Genomic DNA, 14,641 nt, shown 5'->3' with positions numbered 1-14,641 from the left:
GAGGTATGTGAGGCCGGGTGGGAAGGCCTGGAGGCTTGGAGGAGGTCTAAAAATAAGAGACGATGAGTCGGAGGTAAATCAAGATGGACTTATGCGGATGGCAGGGAAATTAGAGAGTGTTGGGTTTGGGGGGGGGAGATACTGTACGGGGCCCAGAAAGGAAGGCTCTCTCTCTCTCTCTCTCTCTCTCTCTCTCTCTCTCTCTCTCGGGTGTTCTTGAATTACACGGGAGGTGGTCGGATAAGGCTGTGCGCTGGGGATGCGTCCGGGTCTGAGAATGGTCTCCCTGCAGCCCCTCTCCTCCCCACCTGCCCCTCCTCCTCCTCTTCCTCGCTTTCTTCCAGCCGGCCGACGTCACCCCTTCCATGGGGAGGGATGCCAGGTTTCAGGGACAATGTCCTCATCCCGGGGCGTAAAGGGATCCGCTCCGCTGGAGAGCGCCTCTCGCTGGTGTCAGGGGAAGCTACTGTACGTCCCCACACAGAGACACCATCCGCAGGAGAAGTCAGCCCTCCTGCGGCGGAAGCCATCTTGTGCCCCATTGGAATGGGGGGGGGGAGAGAAGGCCTTCAAGAGGTCTAGCTGCTTGGCTTAGAGGACTGCGGGTTTTTTTCAGGCAGTTGAGCCAGAGAGAGGGAAATGTTGGCCTGCTGGAAAAGGCGCAGGTTTCTCACCTGGAGAAGAAATAGGTCTTGGTATCGCCTAGAATCGCCGCCCAACTTAAAAGTATCCAGAGAAATTGCAAATAAAAGCATTTTTTCGGAGGGTGGGGGTGGGGGAGCACCTCTTGGACAATTTTTGGTCAATGGGATTTACTTCTCAGTAGATGCACATAGGATGGCAACGTAACACGCACATACTTTTTGAAAAAAATGCAGATCAAACTACCCCTCCGAATACATTTCTGCAATTTCCCCCCTCAATTTTAAATGTGTTTATTTTTTTTGAAGAATGAAATTTGCAACTTGCAGCTGCTGGAAAGGGGAATGAGAAATATTGCAATTGATTACGTAACTTATGTTTTCATTACATTATTCCAAGTGGAACGTAATCATTTGCACGATATTTGTGGGCTGCAAAGCAGCAACAGCCGTGAACGTTTATTGTATTCGCCAGATTGATTTCCATTTCGAACCGTCCATTTACCTCTCCTGTTTCTGTTTCGTTCATTTATTCTCCCCCCCCGTCAGATTTGTACACCAAATTGATAGCCGAAATCTCAAAGTGGTTTACAAAAAATAAAGATGAAACAGAGAAGTTACCAATAAGAAGAATGAATGTATCAATAACGTACGACTTGTGGAAAATTTTAAAAAACTGAATTCTCTAACCCAAATTACTTGAATTAACCTCAATTATCCTAACCAGCCTGAAATGACGGCGCCGTGAACGTGAATATTTGGTCTCACCAAGAGAGGAGTTCACCAAGTTCACGGAAGACTCTTTCTCCAAGTTGCTGGATCTCAGCCCTGCAAAGGGGTGTTGAGATTATTCCCCTCTTTTGCACAATAATAATAATAAAAAGGAGCCTATATTCCTATGGTTCCTATATTCCGGGCCTGTCTTCTTGGTCTCGCTGAGCCCCAGGGTCCCTTTCAACTCTCCAGTTCATTGGAGACCGAATGGTCGCCTGTCAGGGATCCTTCAGTTGCGATTCCTTCATTCCTGGGGGTTGGACTAGATGAGCCTTCAAGTTCCCAACCCCATAACTCTATTTCTTTCCGTTTAACACACACACACACACACACACACACTGTCCATTCCTTCCATTTCAGCCAGGTGGAAAACTAATCTCTTTCTGGCTCCCCTCGCCCATCCCAGTCTGCAAGACGGAGGCTGGCATGTCAGCAGATGCCAAGGTAACTGGAGCTGCCTTCAGATTACAGAGCCATGAGCCTCTCTCTCTCTCCCTCTCTCTCTCTGAGGGAGGGGGGCCTTTCTGGGTGCTCAGCAGGGGGGATGATGTGAGAGGGGAGAAGCGTGGCTGTGTGCCAGCACCCCTTCTTTCACCACACCCCCCCCTCAATCTCACAGCTGTGCCTGTTTGCTCTGCCATCTGAGAACGTGGCAAAGCATTAGGGCCCGATCCATTTTATTTCTGCAAAGCCAGGGGGTGCAGCAGCTTTGAAGGCTCACTGGCACGCCGTGGGCATTCCTGCAAGTGGCACCTGCAAATTGCTTTGCTTTTCCATGTTCTTTCTGTGCAAAGCGGCAAAATGTCATCCTGCTGGGCGCTCTCACCCGTGGCTTGGGACTTTATTGAGAAATTATTGAATAATCAAAGCATTTCACAACACAGCAAAGCAACGAACCAAGTGGCGGTTTAACATTATGGATCCATAAGGCAAGGCTAGATCTTACTTCGGATCATCTAAAGATCCAAGATCTGTGCAGAGAATGGGGATATCATGTCTTTAGAAGAAAAGAGGGCTATCAGTAATGGCTGTACACAGGCAAGCAGCGCCAAATAAAATCAAATTCGCAGAGGTGACATTGCTATTGCTGTGAGGCGTGTGGTCTTTGTCTATTTTCTTGTTTCTTCAGCTTGTAGACGGCCTCGTGAACAGTGGTACCTCTGGTTTCGAACTTAATTCGTTCTGGAGGTCCAGTCTTAACCTGAGGTACCACTTTAGCCATGGGGGAGACTCTTGAGAGTCCCATGGACTGCAAGAAGATCCAACCTCTCCATTCTGAAGGAAATCAACCCTGAGTGCTCACTGGAAGAACACATCCTGAAGCTGAGCCTCCAAGACTTTGGCCACCTCCTGAGAAGAGAAGACTCTCTGGAAAAGACCCTGATGTTGGGAAAGATGGAGGGCACAAGGAGAAGGGGATGACAGAGGACGAGATGGTGGGACAGTGTCATGGAAGCTACCAGCATGAGTTTGACCAAACTGCGGGAGGCAGTGGAAGACATGAGTGCCTGGCGTGCTCTGGTCCAGGGGGTCGCGAAGAGGCGGAGACGAATAAACAACTCAACAACAACAAATTGCACGGAGAAAGCAGACAGAGAAAACTTTTCCTCCCTCTCCGATAACACTAGAAGTGGCGGACGTCCAATGAAGCTGAATGTTAGAAGATTCGGGACAGAGAAAATAAAGTTCTTCTTCGTGCAATTCATAATTAAACTATGGAAGCCCCTCTCCCAGCATCCAGTGATGTCCACCAAGGATAACTGTAAAAGAGGATAAATCCCTGGTAGAGGACAAGGATCCTGCGATCACGTTAAGGGTAGCCAAATTCTGTGCGATTGCCATAAAACTTAGGGAATAAGCCGTGCTATCATAATGATTAAGGTTTTAAATGATAATTTTAGGTTATATGTTAGTGACTAAGTTTTAATTTATATATTTTTAAACTGTTGTTATATCTGTATTGTCCCTGTTATACCTAATTGCAAATTCAAATGTATCCCTATTGTGTAAAAAGCAGAGACAGCACCTTGCCAACAAAGGTCCGTATAGTAAAAGCTCTGGTTTTCCCAGTAGTGCTGTATGGAAGTGAGAGCTGGACCATCAAGAAGGCTGATCGCCGAAGAATGGATGCTTTTGAATTCTGGTGCTGGAGGAGACTCTTGAGAGTCCCATGGACAGCAAGAAGATCCAACCTCTCCATTCTGAAGGAAATCAGCCCTGAGTGCTCACTGGAAGGACAGATCCTGAAGCTGAGGCTCCAGTACTTTGGCCACCTCATGAGAAGAGAAGACTCCCTGGAAAAGACCCTGATGCTGGGAAAGATGGAGGGCACAAGGAGAAGGGGATGACAGAGGACGAGATGGTGGGACAGTGTTCTCGAAGCTACCAGCATGAGGGAGGCAGTGGAAGACAGGAGGGCCTGGCGTGCTCTGGTCCAGGGGGTCACGAAGAGGCGGACACGGCTAAACGACTAAACAACAAATATTTGTATTGTCCCTGTTATACCTAATTGCAAATTCAAATGTATCCCTATGGTGTTTTATGACTTACTTGATATTGTATGCGGGCTGGAACTGGTCTGTGACTGAAATAATAAAATTCATTCATTTAAAAGAGGATTGGACAAATTTGTGGAGGAGGAGAGGGCTATCGAAGGCTCTTGGCCACAGTCGGAGGCAGCCCTGATTCTGAACACCATTTGCTGGAAAACACAGGCGGCAAGAGTTGCTCTTGTGTTCAGATCCTGTCCACGGGTTTCCCACAGGCACTGAGAGAACAGGCGGCTGGACTGGATGGGCTCCCTTTGGTCTGATCCGGCAGGCTCTTAGGTCCCGTTGTTCCGACTGAATGAGTTGATGTTTCCCTTGAAATAGGCAAGGCCTTCTTAAACTGGACACTAAGAAAAACGCCCCGCATTTCTCCCCATCCTCTGGTGACAGCCAGTCTGGCTGCAAGCCACAGATAGACAATGCAGACTAATTCTGCGCTGGCCTCTTCTTTGGTCCTTGAACAGGGCAGGATGCCGCGACTTGGAGGCCCTCAGTGGACGGGAGACGAGCAGCGCAAGGAGCCCGCCAGGCCTGGGAATCCAGGGCGCCATAAATCAAAGGTCTAAACGCAGGGAGCTGACTGCGCCTGGGCCCTCGCCTGTTCCTCTTTGCACCCAGCCGCCGCGTTGATTGACGCCTGGCGCTGGGCTGGACAGGAAGAGTGACGCTTTGGTGCTGTGACACACAGCCAGCAGGGGCGGGCCGTAGTGCCACGGTGCAGCACCTGCCTCACAAGCAGAAAAACTTAGGTTCAACCCCGCTGGCAGCATCCGCAGGTAGGAGGCAGAGGAGTCCCTCCTGAAAGCTAGGGGGTGGAGTCCGTAGAAGTCAGGGGTGGCCAGCGTGGTGACCCCAGCCCCAGCCCACATGGCCAGGGGGTCAAGGATGGGGATGGGAGCTGGAGTCGAGCGACATCTGGGAGGCTGCAGGTTAGTCACCGCCTAAGCCCCACCCAACGCTTTTCTTGCAAGATCAGGCAGCTTGCCGGACAGCCACTCCTGATACTGTCCTCTCCCTCCCTGGGCGACGGCCCCGTTGACTCGTGGGGGTGTTGGAGTCCAGCCCCTTCAGGAAGGCACCCCACCGGCTACCCCAGTCCTATGGGGGTCTGACCTGTGAGGGGGGCCTCCTCTGCCCTTATCCTGACCTGAGTGATACATGTGTGATACCGGGCAAAGTTCAAGGGGTTACTAATAGGATGCAAAGCCCTTAACAATTTGGGACCAATTTGCAATATTGCCTTACCTCACATGTGCTCATGCAACTGCTTTGATCTGCACTAGTTCTGCATTCTTAAGAAATCACTCTTTTAGTGTGGCAGCACCCAGACTTTGGAACTCCCTGCCGCTTGACACCATCCATGCGCCTTCCCTGTACTGCTTCTGCTAAAAACATTCTTGTTAGGCAAACCTGCCTAGATATGTAGGGGTGCTGACATCTGCTTTAACCTGGTTTTTTAGCTTATTGTTGCATCTTAAATTTTTTTTTGCATGCTTTAAATAGTTGTTGTCCTCCCAATGTGTGTGATGCATGTGCCCTACCAGGCCAGGTTCAAGGTCTTCGTACATCAAACCCTTTTCTTGCAAGATCAGGCAGCTTGTTGGACAAGCACCGCCCATTACCCAGCGCTGCCACCCAAGTTCAAGGTGTCTTCTACAAACCCCTCACCTGCTTGGGACTGGTCCACCTGCAAGATTGCCTTGCCACCTGCAACCTGCAGACCTGGTCTCACAATCCTCGTCCCACACTTCTTTGAAACTGATCTTTTTGCCCTCTGGAACTCCCTGCCTGTGGACACCAGGCAGACATCTTCTTTGCTGGACTCTTTTTGGTGCATGGCAAAAACATGTTTCTTTAGGCAAAGCCTATATCCAGTCATGTGTTTTAACACTTATATTTATTTTTTATGTTTTTAAATTACTTGCTTTTAGCTGTTTTTCAAATTGGCAATTTCACTGTTTTTTTGTGTGAATTGCTTTGAGGGTTGTTTTTTTAAAAAATGAAGAGGTTTATAAGTATTATGAAACCAATCAATCAATAAATTCCTGAGACAGGAAACTGAGGTGGGGGGCTTTGGGGAGGCGGTGTCTCTGAAAGTAAAGAATACCCTCCCTCCCTGAAATGTCCAGCACCCACCCACCCACCCACCCGGCAGGCTCCAAGCCCTTCATCCAACCCCCTCCCCAAATTTGTCACCCCCTCTGCCCCCCCCTCCACACCTTGCAGAGCCAAGGCTGGTTTCAAATGACCTGCAGGAGCCTGAGCATCCTTATTTTTAACCCCAGGTGGATATTTAAGCCCCTCCAGCAAACGAAACCTGAGCAAGGCCCCCTCCCGCCCGGCTCCTTCTCTCTCCCTCTACCTTCGCTCTGCCTCGCAGGCCCACCCGCCACCCTCTCTATTTTGGGCTCACCGCAGTCAGCACCTCCAGGGCTGCTGGGAGACGCCCCCCCTGCCCCTCCCTGCCTGCAGAGCACATCTTGTACCCAAAGCGGATTTGTTTTTTGGGGTGGGGACTGGAGAGTCGGTGGGCCTGGGGTGTGTGGCTTTTCCACACAGTGTCCCAGGTGCAGAGCCACTGCTGCCAACCAGTGTAGGCAGGCAGGCCTGAGCTAGATGGACCAAACTCCGGGAAAAGGCAGCTTGTTTAAACCAGCCCTTAATTCAGAACCATGAGGACCAGAATCTTACTTTATGCTTAGGGTAAAGGCTACATCTCAGTAGGAGAGCTTGGCACACAGAAGGCTCCAGGTTAATCCCCTACGGACATTCCCAGCCCTTTTGTCTAGGCAACCAAGACTAGGATAACCAAAAATGTTCTGTGCCCTCGGGCAAAATGGGTGGGTCTTTCTCCTCCCCTGCCCCCACCCTCCACGCACCTGCCTGCTGAGTAGGAGAATGACAGTCAGTGTTGTGTGAGAGAGAGTTGCTCAGAAAGCAGGCTGGAAGTGGGAGACCCAGAGACCTGTTTGCCCCAAAGCAGAGACTAATGGAGAAGCGAGATCTTTTTGGGTGTTGATGCTGTGAGCCTCTCCACCCTGTGCTCAGGTTGTATATATGTGCAAATAAAACCGTATATCCTAAAGACACCGCACACTGTCCCTCACTGCAAAGAAACCAAACCTGGTGAGCAACTGGAACCCCTTAACTTTCTCACTGCTCAGAAACTGGGCCGGTGCGCAACACTGGTGTCAGAAGTGGGGTTGTGTTTCCTGGAGGAGAAAGCCTCTCCACCTTATGCTTGGGTGGTATATATATATGTAAAGAAAACCAGATATTCTAAAGACACCACAGTCTCCGCTGAACCTCATTCCAAGGAAACTGAACCTGAGTAAGCGCCGGGACCCCTGGAATCTCTCACCACTCAGAGATTGGGGTGTACAAATATTTATGCTGATGTTTGCCTGCAAGGTTTGGTCACAGTTTGTTCCTGACCACATGCTGACTGCTGATTCTGGCCACGCCTGCCTGTCTTAGCCGGCCACATTCCCCACTTCTCCTGGCTAGTCTTGTTATTAGCCTGAGGAACGAACTCTTCCCTGCACTGGTGTTGGCCAATATCCACCTGCCATTCCTGATTAATAGCTCCCTTTGCGAGGGGCTCTCGGCTTGTGTGGAATAAGCGGTGTTTTGCATATCAGGCTCCTCCTCTCTCGCTGGAGGCCCCTGGCTCCTGCAATTCCTTCTCCTGCTGTTTTGAAGACAGCAGACGTATTTGAGTCTTAGCAGACAAAGGCCTGCGTTCGAGAGCTGGTAAACTGTGACTCCTGTGTTCCAGGGCTAGATTCGAATCACTCGGGTGGTAGATGCTTTGCACAGTGCAAAGACCCTGGCCACAGCAACACCTTCTGTAGACTCCACAGGGTTTACTGCTTTTCTTTAAAACCTGTCACGCATGTTGCTAGGCCTCATTGTTGCCGACTGTATCTGGGACCATTTGTCCGTTTCCAGCAGCTGTGCTGAAACACCTTGGTTGGATCCTGATCATTGCCACCTTTTGAGGGGGGGGGGGCAGGTCCTGGGCCTTATTTAGTTATCCAAAGAGGCCCAGAGGGTTTGCAGGATGAAGTCGGGCCTTTTCAATGGTGGCTCCCTGATTGCGGAATGCTTTCCCCAGAGATATGCAAGAAAGGAACATAATACAGTGGTGCCTCGCAAGACGAAATTAATTCGTTCTGCGAGTTTTTTCGTCTTGTGAATTTTTCATCTTGCGAAGCATGGTTTCCCATAGGAAATGCATTGACGGTTTTCCATAGGAATGCATTGGCGGTTTTTTTAAAAAAGGCGCAAGACGTTTTTGTCTTGCGAAGCAAGCCCATAGGGAAATTCGTCTTGCGAAGCAACTCAAAAAACAAAAAACTCTTTCGTCTTGCGAGTTTTTTGTCTTGCGAGGCATTCGTCTTGCAAGGTACCACTGTAAATAACAATTCCGTTTGCAGCTCTGCAAATGACGCAACCCCCCTCTGTACCTCATTATCCGGATTTTAATTGTTTCTGCACAGGGTGGGGGCGCACCTACCTTGGAACAGGAAGTGATACACACACACATGCCAACAGAGGACCTTTGTGTTTGTGGGTGTCACAGCTACACACACCCTGTTGCCGCAACAAAAAGGTTTTAGGGAGCGCAGGAAGCTGCCTTACCAAGTCCACCTAGCTACATGTTGTCTGCACTGACTGGCAGGTGGCTCTCGAGGGTTTCAGAAACAGCACCTGCTCTGCCAAGAGCTACAGCCCTGTGTAAGGAGAGGTTTTCCTCTTCCTTGGAATCACACAATGGTGGTGGCGTGTGAAGAGCCCCCAAAGCTCATCCAGTCCATCCCCGCACAATGTCTTAAGGGAACCATGCGGAGCGCAGCCCAGACGCCTGTCCAGGGCCGCCGCTGCTGCTGCTGCCGCCTCCACCTTTCCATCCTGCAGTGGCCCTTAAGGCCAGTGATGCCTCGGCTGGGGCTATTTTTAACCCTCGCTGCAGCACTTGGCCGGGGACAGCTGCTGTTATTTTAATCAGCCACAAATGCCGCCCCGGGGGCCCTGCAGCTTAAGTGAGCTCTGACACTATTTCGGCCCTTTCTGCTGATCCAGAGTCTTATTTTTATACCGGCTGCCCAGATCCCCTTTCTGTGCCATTAGCACCTGGGGCAGTTAGGAACGGGTCTGGGGCCAAAGGCAGCTGGCAGGCAGGGTGGGGGGGTGGGGGGGGGGCAAAGGCGCACGCTGCTCTGCATTCACCTGGGATACAGCTAGCCTGCCCAGGGAACGGAATCAGGAGCTGTGATTCCTGCGCTGCATGGGGTTGGGATAGATGACCCCCGGGGGTCCCTTGCAACTCTACGATTCAATGAGCTCCCCACCCACTGGGTTTCAACAGGCCGGTCGCTGTGGCCCCAAACACAACACCCGCCAGATTATTTTGATTTGCCCCCGCAGCCCCCACTCCCAACCATGCAAGAGGCGTGAGACTCCCCGCTTTTCCTGGCACCACAAGGGTCTCCTCCTCCGAAGGGCAGCAAGGGGCGAGGCCTGGAGAACAGGTTAAATTAACTTTTATTGCCTCTTTCTGACTACATCATCTGGCTTTCGACTACAGGTTGTAAGGAGGGCGTGGCTTTCTGCCTTTAGTAGTAGGTCTCCTTTTCCACCCAGCCTGAGAGAGAGAGAGAAGAGTTAGTGTGTGTGGAATAATAATAATAATAATAATAATAATAATAATTTATTTATACCCCGCCCATCTGGCCGGGTTTCTCCAGCCACTCTGGGCGGCTTCCAATGGAATATTAAAATACAATAACCTATTAAACATGAAACCGTCTGGAACAGACGGTTGAGTTGGGAAAAGATACACTTGCATGAGAACATGAGGAGGTTGTTGCAGCGGCTGGATCAGGCCAAAGGAGACCCCTTTGCCCCACAGCCCTGGGCCACAGTGGCCAAAAAGCCCCTGAGAACCCAGGAATCGAGATAGACTGCCTCTGGACATGGAGGCTCCATAGAAACATCCAAAGAGCCGCTGGATCAGGCCCAAGGGAGACTCCTGCTCCCACAGAGGCCAACCAGCGGGAATCCCACCAGCAGGATCTGAGGGCAACAACACCTCTCCATTTGTGTCCCCCCATTATCTTGATTTTCAGGGCAGACTGCCACTGGGCCTGGAGGTTCTGCTGCCACAGGAGCCCCCCATAGGGAGTGCCTGGCTGCTGGATCAAGCCAACTTGAGGTGTGATGGCCTGGGATTCGGACTTGGAGGCTGAACCTGAGGAATCCCAGCCTGCACAGGAGTCCCCGCCTCCAGAACCAGCTGAGCTGGGGCCTGAGCCTGAAGGGTCCTCACCTGTGCTGGGTCCTCAGGTGCAGACACCAGCTGAGTCTGCTCTGGCTCCTGAGGCGATGGAGGACCCATTGCCTGCAGGTGCTCCACTCTCAGCCCCGTCAGAGGAAGCTGAGGTTGCCTCTGGGTCCGGTGACCCTCCAGCCTCTCCTGAGCTGCAGAGGCTCAGGGCAGAGAGGCGGAGGGAACTGAGTTCCCACAGGAGGAGTGCTCGCCTCCAGGCCAGGAGAGACGAGTCACCTGAGGATCAGGGCCGCCCTATGCCTCAGGGGAGATAAAAGCCGGCCAGCCCCAGTCCAGGTTGCAGGAGCAACATTGTTGGTTACCAGTTCCTGCCTGCACCCTGTCCTGCGTTCCTGCCTGAGCTCCTGACCTGCCCTGGCTCCCTGCTTGTGTGATAGGAATTTTATGGTCTTAGATATATGGTAATGTTCATAATGTTCATAATGTTCATAATGGTAATGTTCAACCAAGCACGTACATAGATCAGCACAGGAACGACCTGAAACCATTTTGATTCCTAAACTGACCAAATCTTTTCTCTGCAAGGTCAAAATGGAGGAGCCTCCCCATTGTCTTTTCCTTCACAAATCCTGTCTTAAGGGTATGTCTGTCTGTGTATAAATAGGGTGAGCCTGTGACCTGGCCCAGGAACTAAGTATTTATCATTACAAAAGACTGGCCAGGCTACCCAGGCAATCCAATCAAGTAACCTGCCAGACAGGAGATAAACAACATTCAAATTTCTGTTTTAAGACCGCCTTTTCTGTGATGTAGGTGTGATGTATCTGGGGGTGGTCTTAGGTTACACCCCTTCTGTGATGTAGGTAGGATGTTTCTGGGGGTGGTCTTGATCTACAGGGTGGCAATTTCAAAAGTCTTTATAAGGCCTTGCGCACCATTTTTCTGGGTTCCACCTCCCTCCTGCATGTGAGGGGAGCACCCTGTTGCAACAGATCAATAAAGATCAGGCTTACTAGCTGCTTTGCTTCTGAATATTCTCTGGTTGGCCTCTGTTATTCTCTCCTACCAATAGGGAACCTACGTAAGGACTCTATATGGGCTCTTGGATACCCCATAAGCGGAAAAGGGCAGATTTTTGTTTACAGCACTTGCACGCCTGTTCCTGACTTCACCCGGCTCCCTGCCTTGCACCCAGCTTCAGCTACTACGGACTGCCTCCACGTTGCACCTTTGACCACGGACCGGACTTGGCCCTCGCCTCTCAGGTAACCCATGGGAGCAGCACATGAGCGTTCCCTGGCATTCAGAGGTGCCCTGCCTCCGACAGAGGACGGAGGGTGTAGCCATTGTGGCTAGAAGCCACCAGTCGATTCATCCTCCGGTCATTTGCCCATCGGAGCCTAAGACGGGGGCCCATCCAGTCCGGCCTCCCATTTTCAGGGGGCCCCGGGGGAAGCCCTGCACATCCTTTTTGGGTGGGGGGTCCAGAACGACACTCACCACCAGGGTAGCGGCGTATGAGGAGCTTCCTGACTTCGTCGTAGATGAAAATGAGGAGGCTGTACGGGAAGGCGCAGAACCACCAGGTCACCCTGGAGAGGAGAGAGGGAGGGAGAGAAGCGCTCTGGTTTTTCCCCCCAAATGCTTTTCATTGAGTTTTCTTTAACATACACAAACAAAATAAATACTCTAAAATTCAACAATCATATGTCTACTTATTTTCAAAACACTCTATTGCGCACAGACTTCCCTCCCTCCCTTCAACAGGCTTTCATATTGAAATTTCTCTTCTTTCGCAGGATATTAGTAGCACATCACAAAATTTATTTTAATCCTACTACAGTCTTTAAACTTCTACAGTTATTACCTATATATTCCATTCATTTTTGAACTTTGTTTCCTCTTGGTTATGGATCCTGTGGATCAGTTTTGCTAATTCTACATATTCAACCATTTTTGCCTGCCCCCCCCCATTAGTCTTGGCATTTCCTGAGTTTTCCATTTTTGGGCTACTAAGATTCTGGCGGCAGTCGTAGCCTACATAAATAGTCTCTAGTCTGCTTTTCTTATTTCATCTCCTATCAACCCCAGCAAAAAGGCTTCCGGTTTTTTGGGGGGGAAGGTATATTTAAACAGTTTTTTCAATTCATTATAAATCATATCCCATTTTTTTCATTTTTTGAATTTTTTTTGAAGTGACTCAGGGAGCCTTCCTCCCCCCCCCAGCCCCTAATCCTCTTTCGGTGCCATCACTATCTCAGCTTGGGACCCTCGTACCTACGGGACCGCCTCTCCTGGTCTGCCCTGCGGAGGACCTTAAGGTCCACAAATAACAACATTTTGGTGGTCCTGAGCCTCAAGGTGGTTAGATTGGTCTCAACTTGGGCCAGGGCCTTTTCAGTGCTGGGCCCGACGTGGTGGAACGCTCTGTCCCAAGAGACTAGGGCCCTGCAGGACTTGACATCTTTCTGCAGGGCCTGCAAAACAGAGCTGTTCCGCCTGGCCTTTGGTTTGGACTCAGTCTGACCCTTATGTTTCCCTCCCCTTACAGTCTTGATCTATGGGCTACTTTTAAAACGAGGCTGCATTTTAAATTGCATTTTAACCTGTATTTTAAATTGGGTTGTTCCCCCCTCCCTCTCTTTCCCCCCTATTATGTCTTTACTGTGATTTTATTTTATTGGTGTTAGCCGCCCTGAGCCTGGCTCTGGCCGGGGAGGGCGGGGTATAAATAATAATAATAATAATAATAATAATAATAATAATAAATACAGTGGTGCCTCGCAAGACGAAATTAATTCGTTCTGCGAGTTTTTTCGTCTTGTGAATTTTTTCGTCTTGCGAAGTACCACTGTGCATTGACGGTTTCCCATAGGAATGCATTGGCGGTTTTTAAAAAAGGCGCAAGACGTTTTCGTCTTGCGAAGCAAGCCCATAGGGAAATCCGTCTTGCGAAGCAACTCAGAAAACGAAAAACTCTTTCGTCTTGCGAGTTTTTCGTCTTGCGAGGTACACAATCATCATCATCATCATCATCTCCTGCGAGAGGGAGTTCCCCAGTTCCACCGCACACAGGATGGAGAAGGCCTTTCTTTTCTCTGCCCTGAGACTTCCATCCTTCAGCTTCCATGGGCGCCCGTGAGCTCCAGTGTTATCACGAGAGACGGAGAGGAGCTTTCCTCTCTGCTTTCTCCTGATCAGCAGCTGCCAAGCTGCCCCCTCCTGGCGCTGAGGCCTTGCCAGATCCTGGCAGATGGGGCCGCCTCAAGAACTTGGCTCTTAAAGGGATTAGTGGGCAGAAGTGGGCCCAGCCGAGGATTTAGGTCCTGAGCGCCGTGCAGAACAGGAGGCGGGCAAATCTGCCCGTTTCCAAAGCCTCTCACTTTCTCCTCCGGCCAATCTTAAAATTCAGCTCCCTCCACACCAGTCTGTGAATTTTCCACGGGAATTCGTTACCACTTCTGTGCAAATTTCTCCGAAACTTTTTTTGTGGTGAGGCTCATTTGGCAACGGCCTTTTAGTGCCGTCATCAGCCTGGCCCTGTGGAACTCCCTGCCACTAGAGATTAAGCAGGCGCGCCTTCCGTCTTTAACATCTTAAACGCCGGCTGAAAACATTTTCTATTCTGCAGCTGCTTAAGAAGACATCTTCCCACAATTGTTCATTGATGTCTGATTCATTTTTTAAAAATGGATTTTATTGTGTGGTATTGCATTTTAAACCACTTGGAGGCATTTTGTGATGACGCAGTGGTATACAAATATTTGTGTAAATAAATAAATAAATAAACAAATGATGATAGAGATAGATAGATTGACGTGCAAATGAATGAATGGGCCCTAGAAAACCCCACCAGCCTGAGCTCTGCTCTAGAGAGGGGTAAAGGGCAGAGACAAAGCCCCCCCCCTCCTCACCCGCTGATCCAACCCCACCAGGTCTGGCCAGGGCACTTACTTGAGTGGGTACATGCGCAGAGCCACGCCCATCCCAGGGCAGTACGAGAGGAAAGCCGCCAAGGCTGTCTCTTCCAGGAGGCCGAAGATCAGGATCTTGTTCCTGCAGGGGAAGAGAGAGAGGAGGGTGGGGTGGGGGGTCACAAGGAAGGAGCTCAGGAGGACTGAGGACCACTAGGGGCACCCTCCACCCCCCAGCCTCCTCCTGCTCACATCATGTAGGGACAACGCAGGAGGCCTGAAGCCCCAAAGACTTTCTTTGGCTGCTGCCGGTCAGTGCAGATCATTCTGAGCTTGATGTATAGCAAGGGTGTGATGCGGGATAAAGCAGTTTCCTATATTCTGATGGATGGGCGCCTGCTAGGAGTGCTTTAGCTGCGAGTCCTGCATTGCAGGGGGTGGACTGGATAAGCGCTGGGGGTCCCTTACAAC

The 14,641-nt window shown here is 50.5% G+C and overlaps 2 protein-coding genes across 3 annotated transcripts in view; both read right to left on the bottom strand.

Annotated features, from left to right (window-relative positions):
• Window positions 1–14,641, bottom strand: part of LOC310666072 (uncharacterized protein) — a 1,539,811-nt gene that overhangs the window by 1,347,396 nt on the left and 177,774 nt on the right. The gene's annotated exons all lie outside the window — the stretch shown is intronic.
• Window positions 9,494–14,641, bottom strand: part of LOC310666028 (sodium/potassium-transporting ATPase subunit alpha-2) — a 45,982-nt gene continuing 40,834 nt past the window's right edge. Inside the window, exons 21-23 of the mRNA XM_083416506.1 lie at window positions 14,211–14,312; window positions 11,757–11,848; window positions 9,494–9,611 (exon numbers count right to left, since the gene is read on the bottom strand). Of these exons, the coding sequence (XP_083272632.1) occupies window positions 9,583–9,611; window positions 11,757–11,848; window positions 14,211–14,312 (223 nt within the window). The 3' untranslated portion in view covers window positions 9,494–9,582. The remainder of the gene's footprint in view (window positions 9,612–11,756; window positions 11,849–14,210; window positions 14,313–14,641) is intronic.

Source organism: Podarcis tiliguerta (genome assembly GCF_965153285.1).
Source record: "Podarcis tiliguerta genome assembly, chromosome: 16".
In the NCBI taxonomy this organism is placed as follows: domain Eukaryota; kingdom Metazoa; phylum Chordata; class Lepidosauria; order Squamata; family Lacertidae; genus Podarcis; species Podarcis tiliguerta.
This window is presented reverse-complemented; position numbering and strand designations above follow the sequence as displayed.